The sequence below is a fragment of the Saccopteryx leptura genome, chromosome 1 (genome assembly GCF_036850995.1).
Source record: "Saccopteryx leptura isolate mSacLep1 chromosome 1, mSacLep1_pri_phased_curated, whole genome shotgun sequence".
Taxonomy (NCBI): Eukaryota; Metazoa; Chordata; class Mammalia; order Chiroptera; family Emballonuridae; genus Saccopteryx; species Saccopteryx leptura.
Window position 1 is genome coordinate 133,550,295 of NC_089503.1, and position 16,805 is coordinate 133,567,099.

At 52.0% G+C, this 16,805-nt stretch overlaps 1 protein-coding gene across 3 annotated transcripts in view; it reads left to right on the forward strand.

The window, feature by feature from the left end:
- Nucleotides 1–16,805, forward strand: part of SLC9A3 (solute carrier family 9 member A3) — a 50,650-nt gene that overhangs the window by 18,232 nt on the left and 15,613 nt on the right. For 2 of the 3 annotated variants that reach the window (XM_066375174.1, XM_066375181.1), the window contains exon 2: nucleotides 13,704–14,006. In XM_066375174.1, coding sequence (XP_066231271.1) covers nucleotides 13,704–14,006 — 303 coding nt within the window. Of the gene's footprint in view, nucleotides 1–8,946; nucleotides 9,152–13,703; nucleotides 14,007–16,805 lie in introns of all 3 variants that reach the window. The other variant, XM_066375190.1, reaches the window with a different exon arrangement.

The window sequence follows — 16,805 nt, forward strand, 5'->3', positions numbered from 1 at the left end:
GTTTGTTCTACTTTTTCTAGTTCCTTTAGGTGTAAAGTAAGATTTTTCTTTAATTTGAGATTTGTCTTGCTTGTTGAGGTAGGCCTGTATAGTATTAACTTTCTTCTTAGAACTGCTTTTACTGCATCCCATAAAATTTGGAAAGTTGTGTTTTCATTTTCATTTGTCTCAAGGTAGCTTTTATTTCCCATTTGTTTTCCTCTTTGATCCACTAATTATTAGTAGCAAGGGCATGTTGTTTGGCTTGCACAGATTTGTGGGTTTTTTTCTAGTTTTCTCCCTGTAGTTGATTTCTAGTTTCATGCTATTGTGGTCAGAAAAGATGCTTGATATGATTTCAATCTTCTTGAGGCTTGTTTGTGGCGTAATATATGATCTATCCTGGAGAATGTTCTATGTGGGCTTTAAAAAGTGTGTATTCTGCAGTTTTGAGTAAACTGTTCTATAAATTTCTGTTAAGTTGATCTTGTCTAATGTGACATTTAAGGCCATTATTTTCTTATTAATTTTCTGTCTGGATGATCTGTCCACTGATGTCAGTAGGTTATTAAAATTCCCTAGTATTATTGTATTACTGTGAATTTCTTCCTTTATGTCTGTTAATATTTGCTTTATATATTTAGATGTGTTGGGTGCATAGATATTTATGATTGTTATATTGACCTCTACTTGGATTGACCTCTTTATAATTAAGTAATGTCCTTCTTTTCCTTTTTCTACATTGTTTCAAAGTCTATTTTGTCTGATACAAGTATTGCTACCTCAACTTTCTTTTCATTTCTCTTTACATGGGATATCTGTCTTCATTGTTTCACTGTCAGTCTGTATGTGTCTTTCAACTTGAAGTGAGTGTCTTGTAGGATGCATATAGATAGGCCATGTTTTTTAGTTCATTCATCCAGTCTGTGTCTTTTTATTGGATCATTTAACCCACCTACATTTAAAGTAATTAGCAAGTAGGCATTTATTGCCAATTTGCTAATTGTGGGGTCTTTTTGTAGTTCTTCTCTGTTCTTCATTTCTTTCCTGTGGCTTTCTGGTTTTCTTTAGTGTTTTGTTTGGTTTTCTTTCTCCTTATTCTTTGTGTATCTTTTGTGGGTTATTTTTGTGGTTTTCATGAGGTTTATGTATATCATTCTATATCCATAGCAATATATTTTAAGGCAATAAACATTGAAGTTTAATATTTTCTGGCAGGGAGGCCTGGTGCATGTGGTAGTGAAAAGGCTTTATTTTTATTCCCCTACCTATGCTTTATGTTCTGACATCACATTTTAGATCTTATTGTTTTGTGACTCTCATAATTACTTATTATATAGTTTGAGTGGATTTTGGCACTTTTGTCTTTTGATTGTCATAGTATTTTTTAATGTCTGATTCACTATATTTATTAAATATTCGGCTTTACCTGTGAGAATTTTTTCTTTCTCACATTTTCTTATGTCTGATAAGGCCTTTCCTTTTATGCTTGAAAAATATCCTTTGCCATTTCTTGTAAAGCTGGTTTAATGGTAAGGAATTCCTTTAGTTTTTATTTGTCCAGGACATTCTATCTCTCCTTCAATTCTGAGTGATAACCTTGCTGGATAAATTATTCTAGGTTGTAGGTTCCTTTTGTGCCACTCCCTTCTGGTCTGTGACTGTTGCTTCTGAGAAATTAGCTGATAGCCTTATGTGGTTTCCTTTGTATATGACTAGTTGTTTTTCTTTTGCTGCCTTTAAAATCGTCTGTTTATCTTTAACTTTTTCCATTTTAATTACAATATTTCTTGGTGTGGGTCTCTTTGGGTCCGTCTTGTTTGGGACACACTATGCTTCTTGGACCTGGATTTTCATTTCTTTCCCAAGTTAGACAAGTTTTCAGCTATTTATTTTTTATTTTATTTATTTATTTATTTATTTATTATTTTTTTTTTTTTCATTTTTCCGAAGCTGGAAACGGGGAGGCAGTCAGACAGACTCCCGCATGCGCCCGACCGGGATCCACCCGGCACGCCCACCAGGGGGCGACGTTCTGCCCACCAGGGGGCAATGCTCTGCCCCTCTGGGGCGTCGCTCTGTTGCGACCAGAGCCACTCTAGCGCCTGGGGCAGAGGCCAAGGAGCCATCCACAGCGCCCGGGCCATCTTTGCTCCAATGGAGCCTCGCTGCAGGAGGGGAAGAGAGAGACAGAGAGGAAGGAGAGGGGGAGGGGTGGAGAAGCAGATGGGCGCTTCTCCTGTGTGCCCTGGCCGGGAATCGAACCTGGGACTTCCGCACGCCAGGCCGATGCTCTACCACTGAGCCAACTGGCCAGGGCCTGTTTTTCTGTCTTTTTAATTTGTTTGGCTTTCTATGTTTGGTTATATGAATTAGACAAAATAACTTCTTTCCAGTCTTAAAAAATTAGCCTTGTGTAGAAGCGACCTCTGTGCTGGCTCCGTGTGCTGGGTAGTTTTGGCAGGCTGATTGGGGCCTGACAAGTGCCTACAGAGCCTGGGGCACTGGCCTGTCAGGCTGGAGCAGCTCTGGGCAGGGAGGCCAGGTCCATGTGGTGACACCTGTTGATCCTGCTTGCTCCCTTCAGTCAACAAAAATGGACTCTGAGCAGTGTGGCTGGGAATGTGCTATAGTGGTGATGTAGGCAGGGCAAAGCACCCGAGTAGGGCTCCCACCTGCCCTATCAGGGTGGAGAGGGACGCAAACAATGGTGCTCACCGGCACCCCTGATTCTGGAGAATTCCCGCAGCTCCCAGAGTGCTCCCACAGCATCCAAGTCTTCTCTATTTGGTCTTTGTCACTTATATGTTTTTCAGAAGCTGTTCCTTCATCCTTTATTTGTTTCTCAGAAGAAATTTCCCTCTGTATACATGAATATTTCAGTGTGCTTGTGGGACAGGGTGAATTCACTGTCCTTGTATGCTGCTGCCATCTTGCATCCCACTATCTAGCCTTTTAGAAAAAAAATTGCCAACCCCTGTTCTATTCCATCGCTAATATTTACTAATTTTTAACTTATTATATTTTCCTTAATACCCTTCAGCATATTATAATAGGGTTTCTTAAATCCTTGTCTGCTAATTCCAACATCTATGTCATCTTGAGGTCTCCATTGATTTATGGGTCCCCCATTTCTGGTTCTTCATATGTTTAGTGATTTTGGAGTGTATCCAGGACATTATTACGGATACATGGTAGACACTCTGTGTTCAGTTAGGTTCTTCTGTTCTTCTGAATATCGATTTTTGTGGTGGTCATTGTTGCTACATTGTCTTACCAGGACTGAACTGAAACTTTAAATAAATCTTTCCTGTGGTGACAGTAGCTGACATCTCTGTCCAGTTCTCTTGGCTTCTGTTGGCACTTGGGCCTGCCTCTCTCATGTGTAATTTAAAGGCCAGCCAGAGATCTGGAAGTTTATACACAGACGACTCTGGGGTTCAACCCCTCCAACTCTTCCCTTTGGAGATTTGCCCCCCTCACGCCTCAGCTGCTGTGCTTACACTGATCTTTGTCCGCCGTTTTTCAATCCAGAAGAACTACAGGCTTCTTCCTAAGTTTAAGCTACTCTGCATGGCCCTGGCTGGGATCTGCTCTCTGGAAAAAGCCATTAAAAAAAATAAATAACAGGGAAATTACTCAGTGCTTGTTCTTTCCTCGAAGTTTAGAGCCCTCTCAGTTTTTGCTTTCTTTGGTCTCTCCATAGCATGTTAAGTAGTTGATATATTTTCAGAGTTCAGGCTCGTTAATTGAGGGAGGAGAGTCCACCAACTTCCAGCCATAAAGATGTACAGGTCCTGTCCCCACCCCCCTCCGCAATTCTAAAATGGAATGTTACTATGAAAACTTTCTTAAGCCAATATGACATAAAGGGGAGAAGCAGTTACCATTCATTTATATGAAAAAATTTTGAGTGTTCTCAGACTGAGAAAATAACCTGCCAAATCATGCCAAATAACACATAAGACCTAAAATAACATTAACATGTAATAAAAGCATTGCCACTCTCCCCGCTGAGGGTGTCGCTGCCTCTGTAATGGCCACTGCAAAACAAACACTAAATGCTTTTTATGCTTTTCGCCATTTTTCATAAAAACAAAAATCCTCTTTGAATTTCTTCCAATTAGCAAACATGGGTACTAGTATAGGTCTTTCATAAGAGCGAAGTGGCATAATGTAAACTTCCGAAAAGCAGGAGGTACCTGTAATTGTCACAAATCCTATCTAAAGTCTTTAAGTTCATTTGTATACCCCCTTGCGCGTGGGTCACTCTGGGAGCAGACTGCCGCAGAGGAAGCACTGGGAGGGAGAATGCACCTGGGGAGCAGGATGCTGCCGCGTGGCGGCCTTGCTGCTGCAGGCGTGGCTGGTGCCGGCTCCCATGGGCGCACCACGGCCACCAGCCATCTGCTCGTGGCCTCACCTGACAACACAACACATACTATTTCATACTATTGATGTGTATAACCACATAATATATCAGTAATACCTTCCAGGCTGTTGCTACCTGCCCTACAAGGAACAGCCCGGGGGTAAATGCCTCTGCATACAGGATTAGGGTTATTTTAAATAAAAGTGATCCTCTGGGTCTCTCGCTAGTGCTTGAAGATAAATCTAAAACTGTCCTTTCATTTTACTGCTGTCCCTGAAACCCCTTCCCTGAACCGAGGACTCAGGAGTTACGGCATGAACACCTGACCAGCCACCAGCCGCCAGCCCCCTGCTGGGCACCACGGAAGCAGTCCACTGAGTTTGTCTCACAGTGGCGTTCTAATCTGACCCCAGAGGACACATTTGTTAGTGACCTGGGTCACAGGGAAGCAGTGGGGCTCTCATCAAAGCTGCCCCCAAGTCTATTTGAGTAACACCCTCTACAAACATATTTATGGGAGGTGATATGACAGATAAAGGGAAATAATGAGGATAACGAAATAATTCAAAGCAGCAACATCTGTGATTTAAATGTATTCTCCAGGCCCTGGCCGGTTGGCTCAGTGGTAGAGCGTTGGCCTGGCGTGCGGGGGACCCGGGTTCGATTCCCAGCCAGGGCACATAGGAGAGGCGCCCATTTGCTTCTCCACCCCCCCCCTCCTTCCTCTCTGTCTCTCTCTTCCCCTCCCGCAGCCAAGGCTCCATTGGAGCAAAGATGGCCCGGGCGCTGGGGATGGCTCCTTGGCCTCTGCCCCAGGCGCTAGAGTGGCTCTGGTCACAGCAGAGCGAAGCCCCGGAGGGGCAAAGCATCGCCCCCTGGTGGGCAAAGCACCGCCCCCTGGTGGGCATGCTGGGTGGATCCCGGTCGGGCGCATGCGGGAGTCTGTCTGACTGCCTCCCCGTTTCCAACTCAGAAAAATACAAAAAAGGCCCTGGCCGGTTGGCTCAGCAGTAGAGCGTCGGCCTGGCATGCAGGGGACCTGGGTTCGATTCCCGGCCAGGGCACATAGGAGAAGCGCCCATTTGCTTCTCCACCCCCCCCCTTCCTCTCTGTCTCTCTCTTCCCCTCCCGCAGCCAAGGCTCCATTGGAGCAAAGATGGCCCGGGCGCTGGGGATGGCTCCTTGGCCTCTGCCCCAGGCGCTAGAGTGGCTCTGGTCGCGGCAGAGCGACTCCCCGGAGGGGCAGAGCATCACCCCCTGGTAGGCAGAGCCTCGCCCCTGGTGGGCGTGCTGGGTGGATCCCGGTCGGGCGCATGCGGGAGTCTGTCTGACTGTCTCTCCCCGTTTCCAGCTTCAGAAAAATACAAATAAATAAATAAATAAATAAAAAATAATAATAATAAATAAATGTATTCTCCAGAGAGAATACAGGAGGGGCGTCAGTGCTTCAGTACTCAGGTACACTGCCTCGAAACAGAGGCCCCAAAGGCTGAGCTCATCAGTGTCTGTGACCAAGGGAGGGAGGGTCTCCCTGTCTGTTGGACATGAGGGGCACAAGGTAGACCACAAGCCGTAGCTGACCCAGAGAGGCCCAGCCTTCCTTCTGTCCTCACGTCTGTTGCTCACATTGGCTCAGAATCAAAGAATCTGCTGCTTCCGTAGGAAACCACTAACAATTTTCATTTTTTAATTTAAAAGTTGACAAAGTTTGCTTGAGTTTTGTCAAGATGTGATGTTTAAAACATTCTGTGGTTTGTAAGGGGCCAGTCCTCCAAGCTGTCTGCGTGTGGTGTCGGAAGTGGTCATCTTGCCGCCCGCCAGTGCGCACCTGCCGGGAAGCAGGGCAGCCTGCACAGCCCTCCTCCAGGAGAGGCCGGGTCTCCCTCAGCTCCGTCGCCAGTGCGCACCTGCCCGGGAAGCAGGGCAGCCTGCACAGCCCTCCTCCAGGAGAGGCCGGGTCTCCCTCAGCTCTGTCGCCAGTGCGCACCTGCCGGGAAGCAGGGCAGCCTGCACAGCCCTCCTCCAGGAGAGGCCGGGTCTCCCTCAGCTCCGTCGGCCGGTGACCTCAGAGCACTCATCTGGAACATCCTTGCCGGCAGGAGGTGTGGGGTTAGTTAGGTAATACTTGTGGACACTATAAATATTATTGCCTCCTGCCCCGGACTCGGCTGACACATTTACTATCATTCCTCACAGGGTGCCCAGTGAGTTCAGGAGGTCAGGGAGGAGCAGACTGGTGGGGAGTGGGTCCACAGAGCCAGCCCTGTCCTGGACGAGAGCTGAGGGGACCCCATATCTTGTCTGTAGAAAGTGCTGGAGAGTTAATGCTGAGGACCCATGTGCATGTTATTTGAGTGTGTCCATGTGTGTGTAATCGTGTCTGTGTCTGTATTTTTATGAAGGTGTGTGTATCTGTCTGTCTATGTGCATGTGTGTGTGTTTGTGTCTGTGTCTGCATGTGTGTCTGTATATCTGTGTGTGAATCTGTGCCTGTGTATCGTGTGTGTGTGTGTGTGTGTGTGTCAGTGTATACCTGAGAGTGTGACATTTCAAGACCAACCCTGACCTGCTCTTCCTACGAAGTGACATGGGTCCCCGGTGCCTCCCATCTCTCCTCTGGAAAGGTGTTACTGCTTGTTTGCTCTGGGCACCCCCCCCCCCCCCGCAGGGTTAATTTACCTGGCTCGCACATGTTAAAGTAAAACCAAAGGATTTACTGTGCTGCTGCATTTGCGTGGACTCAGCTGAATCCGGTGGAGAGGTCCTTGGAGGCGGCAGCGGCGCCAGCCTGACCTGTGGTCCAGGGCCTGGCTGAGTCTCGAGGGGCCTGACACACATCAGTGATGACCTTACCAAGCCCCTCCGGGCCAGCTTTGTCCAGGGCCTGCTCCAGAAGTGGCTGTCTAGCTGGCCAGTGCCTCCCGACCTTTAACATTGGTCAGAGGTTGTAATGAGGACTAAAAGTTTGTATCCCCTGTCGTTACCACCCAGTGGCCATGCCATTTGCGCTTAATTAGCTGTAACTCTCCAGCCTCGGCAATCAGTTACCTGTGGGCTTCGAAGTCACTTTGTTGAAGTTCTTTGCTGGAAGACCTGCCACAGCTGGGGAGCTCCATACCCGTCTGGGCCGTCTCTGCTGTTTGGTGGTCTCCTGTCCTTGGTGCACTTTGATTCTGACCTGATTCATGTCGCCTCTCACCGTCGTTGTTATTCGGTGCTGTCGGCCCAGGGCGTGCATGTCAGTGTCTGTAGAGTCGGAGTTGATGCTGGTGAGTTGCTGCCAAGGAAGCATTTGAGTTGTGCGGGGAGCCAGTGCCTCTCTGCGAAGCTTTGTCTTGGTTCTGGCTCTGGCTGCAGCTGCGCAGGCTGACATAGCGCTGAATGGCGCTCTGCCTTTTACACACCATGAGGCGCCAAAGCACAGCTCCTCTGCCCTTCGAATGGAAAGGGTCTGAATTCTGCCCAGCAAACGTGGAATTTTGATGCACAAGGCAACACCACGTGCTCACGTCCCAATCAAGGCCACCCTGGTAGTGCATGGCCACAGGATACTTTTTCTGTGTCCATGGCTCAGGCCTTGGACAGGCCAGATGTGGACCCCAGAGATGGGGGTCCTGAGGAGGTGACCAGGTTATGGCTCACACATGCCTGCTGGTCCCTTATCTTTTTGGATGTAAAGAGAACAAAGGTTAGGCAGGAACTATGGAGCTTCTCACTGCCATTGGTGTCTGGGTGGCCAAGTCCATCTGAGTATGTGGCCCCTATAGCATGGGCTGAGGTGCTGGGTCTTCTGGTGACAAGGACAGTGGTGGGGAGCAGGGTGAAAACCTGAGCCCCTCACTTGACCTCTGTGTCCTGCTCCCACACTGTGGTACCCTCCTGGCAGGCATCCCCAGGAGACCAAGCTGCCCCAGGCGGTGGCGGCAGCCCAGCTGTTAGATTGGGGATTGCTACACAAGTACTGGGCGGTTGTCCTCCCCACCTTCGCTCGCACAGGGCTGAGGGCTGTGGATGGAGGGCTCAGAAAGGGAAGTAAGGCCCCATGTGTGGTGCTGACACTCACTTCCACCCTGTTACCTTGGTAAATTTTCACAGTAACCCTGAGACATGAGTATTATTACCCCATCCTGGAAATGTGCAGGCGGTGGCAGGAAGGAAGTGTGTGGCCTGCACTGACTCGGGTCCTGACGGAGAGCCGCGTCCCCGCCTGTGTCTGTGGACCATGCCGCACTGGCCAGGCCCAGTTCTGGCCTGAGAACCTCGCCATCTGCAGCGGGAGCAACGCTGGAGGGCACTTTGAGCCAGAACTTGGCTTTCTGACTCCTAAAATGTCCATTATGTGCTTAATTGCTAAACCACTAGCAAATTGCCACTTTAAACCTATCGAGTCTTCAGTTTAATTAGCTCGTTACAATGCAGCCTGCCGTCGAGGGTGTTCATGGGAGATGAGGAGAGCCGCCCGGGGGCCTGACCACTGCAGGCGGGCAAGACACGCTCAAGGAGAAATTCCATCAACCGGAGACCTCCACGTTCTGGGTGAGAACGGAGAGCCCAGACCATCTCAGACTGCCACCCTCCCCTTGTCCCCGCGCCAGAATAATAAACCAGCAACCAGAGGCCGACCATTGAAGTAGCAGGAGGACAGCAGTAGCAGCTAAAAAGACGTCCCCAATATTAGGCAGAAGAAGGAAAATCAGCATTGAGAGCTATTCCTGCTACAAGGATGTTCTCAAGGAGATTTCTTCTGACAACCAGCTAGAAAAAAAACAAGCCAACAGGTGACTCGCACAAGTGAAATAAGTGAGTGAAAGCAGCTGACCTGCCCTTCCTGCTCACACCACTGAGCCCAACGGGGGTGGGCAGGGTCTGTGGGAGGGTCTGGGCGGCTCTGCAGCCCCAGGACACGACCCTATGACACGGGCATCAGACAGAGGTCTGCAAACACGCGAAGGCAGAACCCAGCCGCTCTAGGGTGCAGGAAATGAGAAACGGGGTTGCAGGGCAGCAGTGAGCTGTCTGTGCCCAGGAGAGAACATGAGACCATAGCTGGCCGGGCACCCTCAGATGGGACTGTGTGGGAGCCCCAACCACGGCACAGTGAGCTGTCCACAGACACTCAGACCCAGGGAAGCCTCTCTCTGGGGTTAGGCAGGTTCTTCAGTTTTCATGACTATTTTTAAATATTTTCCCTGTTAAATCCAATGTTAAATTGAATGTTAAAAGTTTAGTAGAAATCAGAGGAGACCGAATGGCTTTCTGAAGCATAACACTCAGAAGCCATCAAACAATAGATTTACCCCAAGAGAGAAGATGTCTGCACAGTGCAAAACAACACAAAGTGAAACGACTTAAGTGGCCATAGCTTTAACTGGAAATATCCCTGGACCAGTATATGAAGAGCAACGTTGTTGACAAGAAAAGGCTTGAGAACCTATGAAGTTGTGAACAAATACTGTGAAGAAACAGGTCACAAAAAAGAAAAGAATGTCTTTCAAAAGTGAAGTTAGGGCCCTGGCCGGTTGGCTCAGCGGTAGAGCGTCGGCCTAGCGTGCGGAGGACCCGGGTTCGATTCCCGGCCAGGGCACACAGGAGAAGCGCCCATTTGCTTCACCACCCCTCCGCCGCGCCTTCCTCTCTGTCTCTCTCTTCCCCTCCCGCAGCCAAGGCTCCATTGGAGCAAAGATGGCCTGGGTGCTGGGGATGGCTCCTTGGCCTCTGCCTCAGGCTCTAGAGTGGCTCTGGTCGCAACATGGCGACGCCCAGGATGGGCAGAGCATCGCCCCCTGGTGGGCAGAGCCTCGCCCCTGGTGGGCGTGCCGGGGGATCCTGGTCGGGCGCATGCGGGAGTCTGTCTGACTGTCTCTCCCTGTTTCCAGCTTCAGAAAAATGCAAAAAAAAAAAAAAAAAAAAAAAAGTGAAGTTAGAATAAATCTACCAGGGCGGGGTGTGTGTGTGTGTGTGTGTGTGTGATATTTCCCACCTGCCTGCCCCTGTGGGCAGATGTGATAAGCACTCTCACACAGGAGGACACAGGTGAGTCCTCAACTTTAAAATGCGCCACTCCCAGGATCCTGCCCTCACAGAGTGTGCCCAGCACTGACGGCAGAATTTCAGAAAGAAGTGCACGTGCAACACACTGTGTGGATGTATGTTTCTTTCTCAGTGAGTAAAAAGTGCAAATTATTTTTTTCTGTGGATTTTTCAGGGCTTACTTCTGACCAAGTGCATCTGGTCTGAAGTTGACCTGGCTTTCATTTGCTCATTTCCCAAATTAATAAGATTTTGTAGTAACCAGCTGCCATACAGGAATGCAGCAAAGGATTAGCTGAAGGTGCCAGTGAGGACTTCCAGTTCCTAAAGTGCAAAGTTTGTTGTTGTTGTCTTAAGGATAAGCCTGGTCCTTCGGCACCTTCTGGCCATGCTGGCCCTGCAGTTGTCAAAGGTAAATTCACAATGCGCCTGATCTGTGATGCATTACTAATCTTGGGAGAAACTGTGACTAAACACTAAGTCCTGTCCACACAACCTGAGCCATCTCTGGGGATCCCTCGTGGCCGCCTCAGCAAGGCACCTTCCAGGGTTCAGAGGTCACTCGGTGCCCCCCAAGTCTGGCCCTAGGCCCTGGGACCCACAGTGCTGTATCTTTGGGTCCCTGGATTTTGTCTTCCTAGAGGTCTAAAGACCAGCGAACATGGAAGGTCCTAGCCTCCCGGCTGCCCCGGGAGCTTTGCTAGATAGTCACCCATCGTGTGATCCTTAAAAGGCGAGAGGAACAAGTGAGGAGGTTGCTACAAATACAGTCTCTGCTGGAGCCTGGCCAGGACATGAAGAGGGATAAAGAACATGCATTTTATAGAAAACAGTGACTTGTATGAGTGATGAATGGAGCTAAAGCCTCCAGGAGGGTAGCTCCAACACAGCTTGCATGGAGATCCTGGGGATTCACAGGGGCAGGAGATGGCACCTCCACCCAGGGAAAGGCATTGACTCACCAACGGCCCAACCGAGAACAGAGAAGCGGGGCCAGACAGGGGCAGAGACCACTGGTCTTCTAAACCCAGCTCCCGTACACCAGCCCCTTTAGGAAAGAAGAGAAGACTGTCGGCTTGGCTCTCTCTGGACATTAATAAACAATTAGGGAGAGTCCAAATGGAGGGACACGTGACCCAGTCCTTTCCAGAGTCCATCAGGTAGGGGCCTTTAGACCCGTTAGAATGCAGATTCCTGTGATGGCCCAGGACGTGCTGAGTCTGGTGTCTGGTGGGACCCTGGGACCCAAAGGGGGTTCTTGTGCTGCCCTATGTGCTTGGATGTCAGGGCCACAAGTCACGGGGAGGCAAGGCCTCCTGGATTTTTCCCAAAAGCATACAGGGTAGGCCCCAACGTTCCAAGGCCCAGCGCAGTTGGAGCATGCTGTCACAGGAAGAGGTGGTCTCTCTGTGCCCTTGCCGGTGGCTAGCCCTATGTGCAGATCTGGGAGGCCAGTTGTTGCCGAGGACAGGGACTCTGGGCTGCTGTTTTGTGGGAGAAGAACTGGGCCTAGGGTAGGCTGTGCTGGACACCTGTCCTTTCTCACCCACATCATGGCCCCTCCCAACTCAGGGAGAACACCCCCTAGGGCAGGCACCCCCAAACCATGGCCCATGGGCCGCATGCGGCCCCCTGAGGCCATTTATCCGGCCCCCACAGCACTTCCAGAAGGGGCACCTCCTTCCCTGGTGGTCAGTGAGAGGAGCACTGTATGTGGTGGCCCTCCAACGGTCTGAGGGACAGTGAACTGGCCCCCTGTGTAAAAAGTTTGGGGACCCCTGCCCTAGGGGATGTGAGCCTGTGACTCTGGTGAGGCCAGGATGTTTTCCTGTTGAGCAGCTGGGGCAGGAGGGAGAAACAGCCTCCTTCATGCCGAATGGTTACCCTCTGGTGCCACCTGTTACCCATCCTCAGGCATGTGGCAACGTCCAGGCCCCAGCCTTGTGGGCCTTTGAGTTTCTCCACAAGGGTGGGAATTCCCTCCGAGGGCTTCCTGGGAGGCTCCCCTGGGGTGGAGCGAAGAGACACTGCCTCCATCTGGCTCGTGTGTGTGATCAGAACAAGATGTGCAGCCAGGCTGGGGGCTCCGGGGGCCTGCAGCTCTGTGGCAGTGGGACCCCAAGCAGGTCCTCCGGTCCCAGAAGCACTAACCCATTTTGCCTCACCTGGCTGAAACCTGATCCTTAGCAAGCATGTAGGGGGACCTTGTAAGTCATAGGTCATAAGCCAGAGGCCATGCTACCTAGAAGGGCCTGTGTTAGACTGGTCACTCAGCTTCTCAGGTGATCTGGGGAAGAAACAACAGTGAGGCCAGGAGACCTTCTTCCGTGGGGAGCCCCCACAGTGACCCATAATTATAAGTGAGGAAACAGGCCAGGGTGGGGCAAGGCTTCCTGACAGCCAGGGTGGGGCTGGATCAGAAGCAGCAGGACCCAGCCTCTGAGCCAGCCTCCTCCTCCAGCCTCACCCAGGACCCTTCCGAGTTGGGACAGGGTCTGCACAGGGCAGGACCCCAGCAGGACAGCGCCCCATGCTCTGCACCCTCCTCCCCACTGGGGACTGTGCACCCGGCAGCTCGGGAGACAGCTCTTCTTAGAGTTTCCAAGGCCTCTCAATAGGCAGAACCTAAGTGGATGAAAAAGATAATTATGCCAAATATTGCTTAAGCAGAAGGAGTACACCATTTATGTCAACATTCCAACTATTTTGAAATCAGGCTTAACATAGGAATTACACTTTTTTTCTGAGTCTTACAATAGAACAAAGGAGAAATGGGCTCCAATAGGCTCGTGCAAGGGGGGCTTCAATACTCTAAGATCGTTGCTGGGTTGATGGTCCAGGGGATCGAGGGAGCCGAGTGGCCAGCTGTGGGTCCCCACAGTCCCCTGAGAGCTAGAATGTGGGCAGTGGAGCTAGTTCCTCTGGGGAGCCCTGGAAACTCTGGCCTTAGAAAGCTGTGTTTCTGGGAGGGGTCATTCTCTGGGCTGAAGATGGGGAGACCCCTAAAGAGAGTGTACTCTGGCCGGGTCCCCAGGGGGCAGCTGACAGCCTACCAGCTGGGCCTCCAAGCCACATTATTGGGAACAAGAGAAGAGTCCACTGGGTATGGGGCCTTGCTTCTCGAGCCCGTGTCTGTCCTGCGGTGCCAGGACTGCCTCTCCTGTGGGGTCCCTGCCCCAACCCCCTCCCTGTCCTCCCACCCCCATGGGGTCCCAGCCCCCCACTCTCCCTCCCCGTCTCTATGGGGGGTGTTCCGTATCCCCAGCCCCACGCTCCTCCCCCCAAGGGGTCCCGGCCCCGTTGACACCCCTCTCCCCTGCAGGCTTCCACCTGTCCCACAAGGTCACCAGCGTGGTCCCTGAGAGTGCACTGCTCATCGTGCTGGGCCTGGTGCTCGGCGGCATTGTCTGGGCAGCCGACCACATCGCCTACTTCACACTCACGCCTACCGTCTTCTTCTTCTACCTGCTGCCGCCCATCGTGCTGGATGCTGGCTACTTCATGCCCAACCGGCTCTTCTTTGGCAACCTAGGCACCATCCTGCTGTACGCCGTCATCGGCACCGTGTGGAACGCAGCCACCACTGGCCTGTCCCTCTATGGCGTCTTTTGCAGTGGCTTGATGGGTGAGCAGGTACCCCAGGCCGCCAGGCGGGTTCCACAGGGTGGGCGACCTTGAGTGGGCTCCGCAGGGTGGTCTCTGGGCAGCCCTATTGTAAGAAAGCTCAGGGTGCAGAACACAGACGTAAAAGGTAGTGTTTAGGGTCAGTGAGAAATGTCACCTGTGGGTCCACTTAACTCTCCTGTTTGTTTAAAATAAGGTTCAATTCATAAATAACTGGTCCACGTACAGCCCAGCATCCCCAGGCCAGGGCACATGTCCTGCTTGGGAGTGAACTCCAGTTGGACCAGATCAGCCAGTGGGCTGAGCAGGTGGGAATGGCCCACTGGCTGCCCCCCCCCCCCCCGGGCAGGGAGGTGGGATCGGCATCACTCCCAATCACCCAGCCCCCAGAGACAGAGTGGAGGAGGCCCCTCTGGCAGAGGCCTGCATCTGAGCCCCACAGCCCAGGTAAACATCCACCTGAGCAGAACATTTGGGTGTCCTTTCTACCCAAACCTTGAAGGAAAGGCCACACCCTGTTACATGCACTTGAAGCTCCGCCTCTGCTGTGTTTCCTGCAGTTTGGTTAACTCAGCCCTGGCGGACCTGCAAGGTGCACCCCACCCACCAGGGAGTGGGTCATTACCTGGAAAACTGGAGCAGGTGAGGCCAGAGATTCACCTGAGGCCTCGCACAGGTGTGCTGGCATGGTGCAGCCCTTAACGATGACCTGTCTGGGGGCTGCTCCAGCTGCCCCTGTTATATCGCGGGTCTGCAGGTTTGCTGCTGGCCCTGGGGTAACCAGGGTGGTGAAAGGGTGGAGGTCAGCATCCACAGGGCGCCTGTCTGAGCATTCAGCCCCACCTCACGCACTTCCTCCATCAGAGCCAGGCTCATGGCCATGAGCCCAGGTCGGCGATTTCCCTCTGAATGAAGGAAGAGCCTCATACAACACCCCACCACCATGTGTATTAAGACCTTGAAATCCTAGTGACAGAGGAGGTGGATTGAGGAAAAAAGGAACAGAGGCCCCTTGGTGAGAACAGTCACCTCACCTAGCACTCTTGTCACCTCAGGACTTTGTCCTTACCATGCTCTCTCAAGCCCCTCACCATTGGCACCACCCACCAGCCCAGCCCAGAGAGACCTACCAAGAGTGTCAAGGGCCACACACTCCTAGAAGCTGCAGGACCGTGCAGTGCAATTAGTTCATGTTTATTGGCATGCCGTTAGGTAGTCAGGACATACCTAAAATAACATGGCCATCTCTGGCCACTGGGCCCAGGGAAAAGTATCAGGGTTTAGAGCAGGGACACCCGTGACTGGCATCCAGGACACAGCTGGTGAGGCTGGGCATCAGCCCAGGTCATGGAGCAGAGCAATGCCCAGGAGCCAACATGTCTGTTCTGTTCCTGGGTAAACAGAGTTGGGAGCCAATGAAGCTAGGAGGGCAGGGCCCATCTGTGCAGACCTGCGGCTCAAGGTCCGGTGTACCCCTCTGCGGAACGGTCAGCATGGGCGACCTGGGTCACTGTGCAGGCGAGCCAGCTCAGGGATAGGCCCTGCAGAAGCTCTGAACAGTTGGAGAGGCCCCTGCAGGTGGGCGAAGCCACAAGTCTTCTTGCTCTTGGTGGAGAGGGGGCTAGAACACACAGCGTGGTGGCTGTGAGCCCTCAGCCCAGTCCACAGAACCGTCCTGGCAGGGCCAGTGGGTAGTGGACTCCCCCACCAGGGAGGCAGGCAGGCTGCTCCCGGCCCTAGGTCGTGTCCTGCTTGGAGTGGCTGGCTTCTGGAATGTACCACTGGGTGGATCAGGGTCCTCCCTAGCTTGAGGCTGATGTTCAAGACTTTTAAGGATTATCTGGCCTGGACAGAAAGTGTGTGTCTGGAAGCCCCTGGTGTTCGAATCCAGGCAGGACTGTGTTCTGACATCTGCCCACTGACAGTGTCTGGGGTGGACAAGTGAAATCTATGATCCCCATTCCAAACGAGGTATTTTAAACTCACTGAAAGCTGGTTCTTTTAACACCTGTCACTTCTTCAGGACACTGTGACACTGGTACCAGGCTATGGGGCTCACAGAAAACTCTCTCTGGGGGAAAGCCTCTGTGGAGACCACCTTCCCCAAGCAGACCTGGGTTTATGGCTGGGCCCTGAGGGAGAACTTGGCTCCTGCAGATGCCCCTGTCCCAGAACTCAGGGCATCCAACCCATGTGTGTTCAGACTCACCTGCCCTCCCTCTAGCTTCCCTGCCCTATAGGAGGAGGGTCTCTTCCAGCCCTAGGGCCTACCTGGATCCTGGGCTTTTGGGGTCCACTTGGGCTGGGGAAGGGACTCAACTCTAACAAGGCAGCAGGAAGACCCACAGCCAAGGTCCTCCTCCAACCAAGCCCAGCTGAAAGCAGGCCTGGCAACCGGACTAAGCCGGACAGACACCCACATGCACCTCCCTGAGGTTGTGGGTTCTTCACTGGGAAACGGGGTGTACACACGACCTGTTGGTGACCTGGGACCTGAGATACCTCTGGGAGGATTACAAAGGGGGAAAGTGCAGTTCAGCACGACCTCCCCACCCAAAGGCACCCAGGAAGCCCCTGGAAGGAGCTGTGCTGCAGAAGGAAGCTGGGGGCTGGGCTCCACATGGACCCGCTCTCTCCAGGGCCTCCTTCCTTCCCCCTTCCCTTCCCAGCACCCCCAAATATGTCATTCATCTCCCCCCTCCCACTCCCCCACCCTCCTCTAGCCACTTATGTTGGGGGCCCTTGGGATTTTCCAAGGACAATCATGGTTCCCAGGGTCCTGTGAGGCCTGCCCCCACCC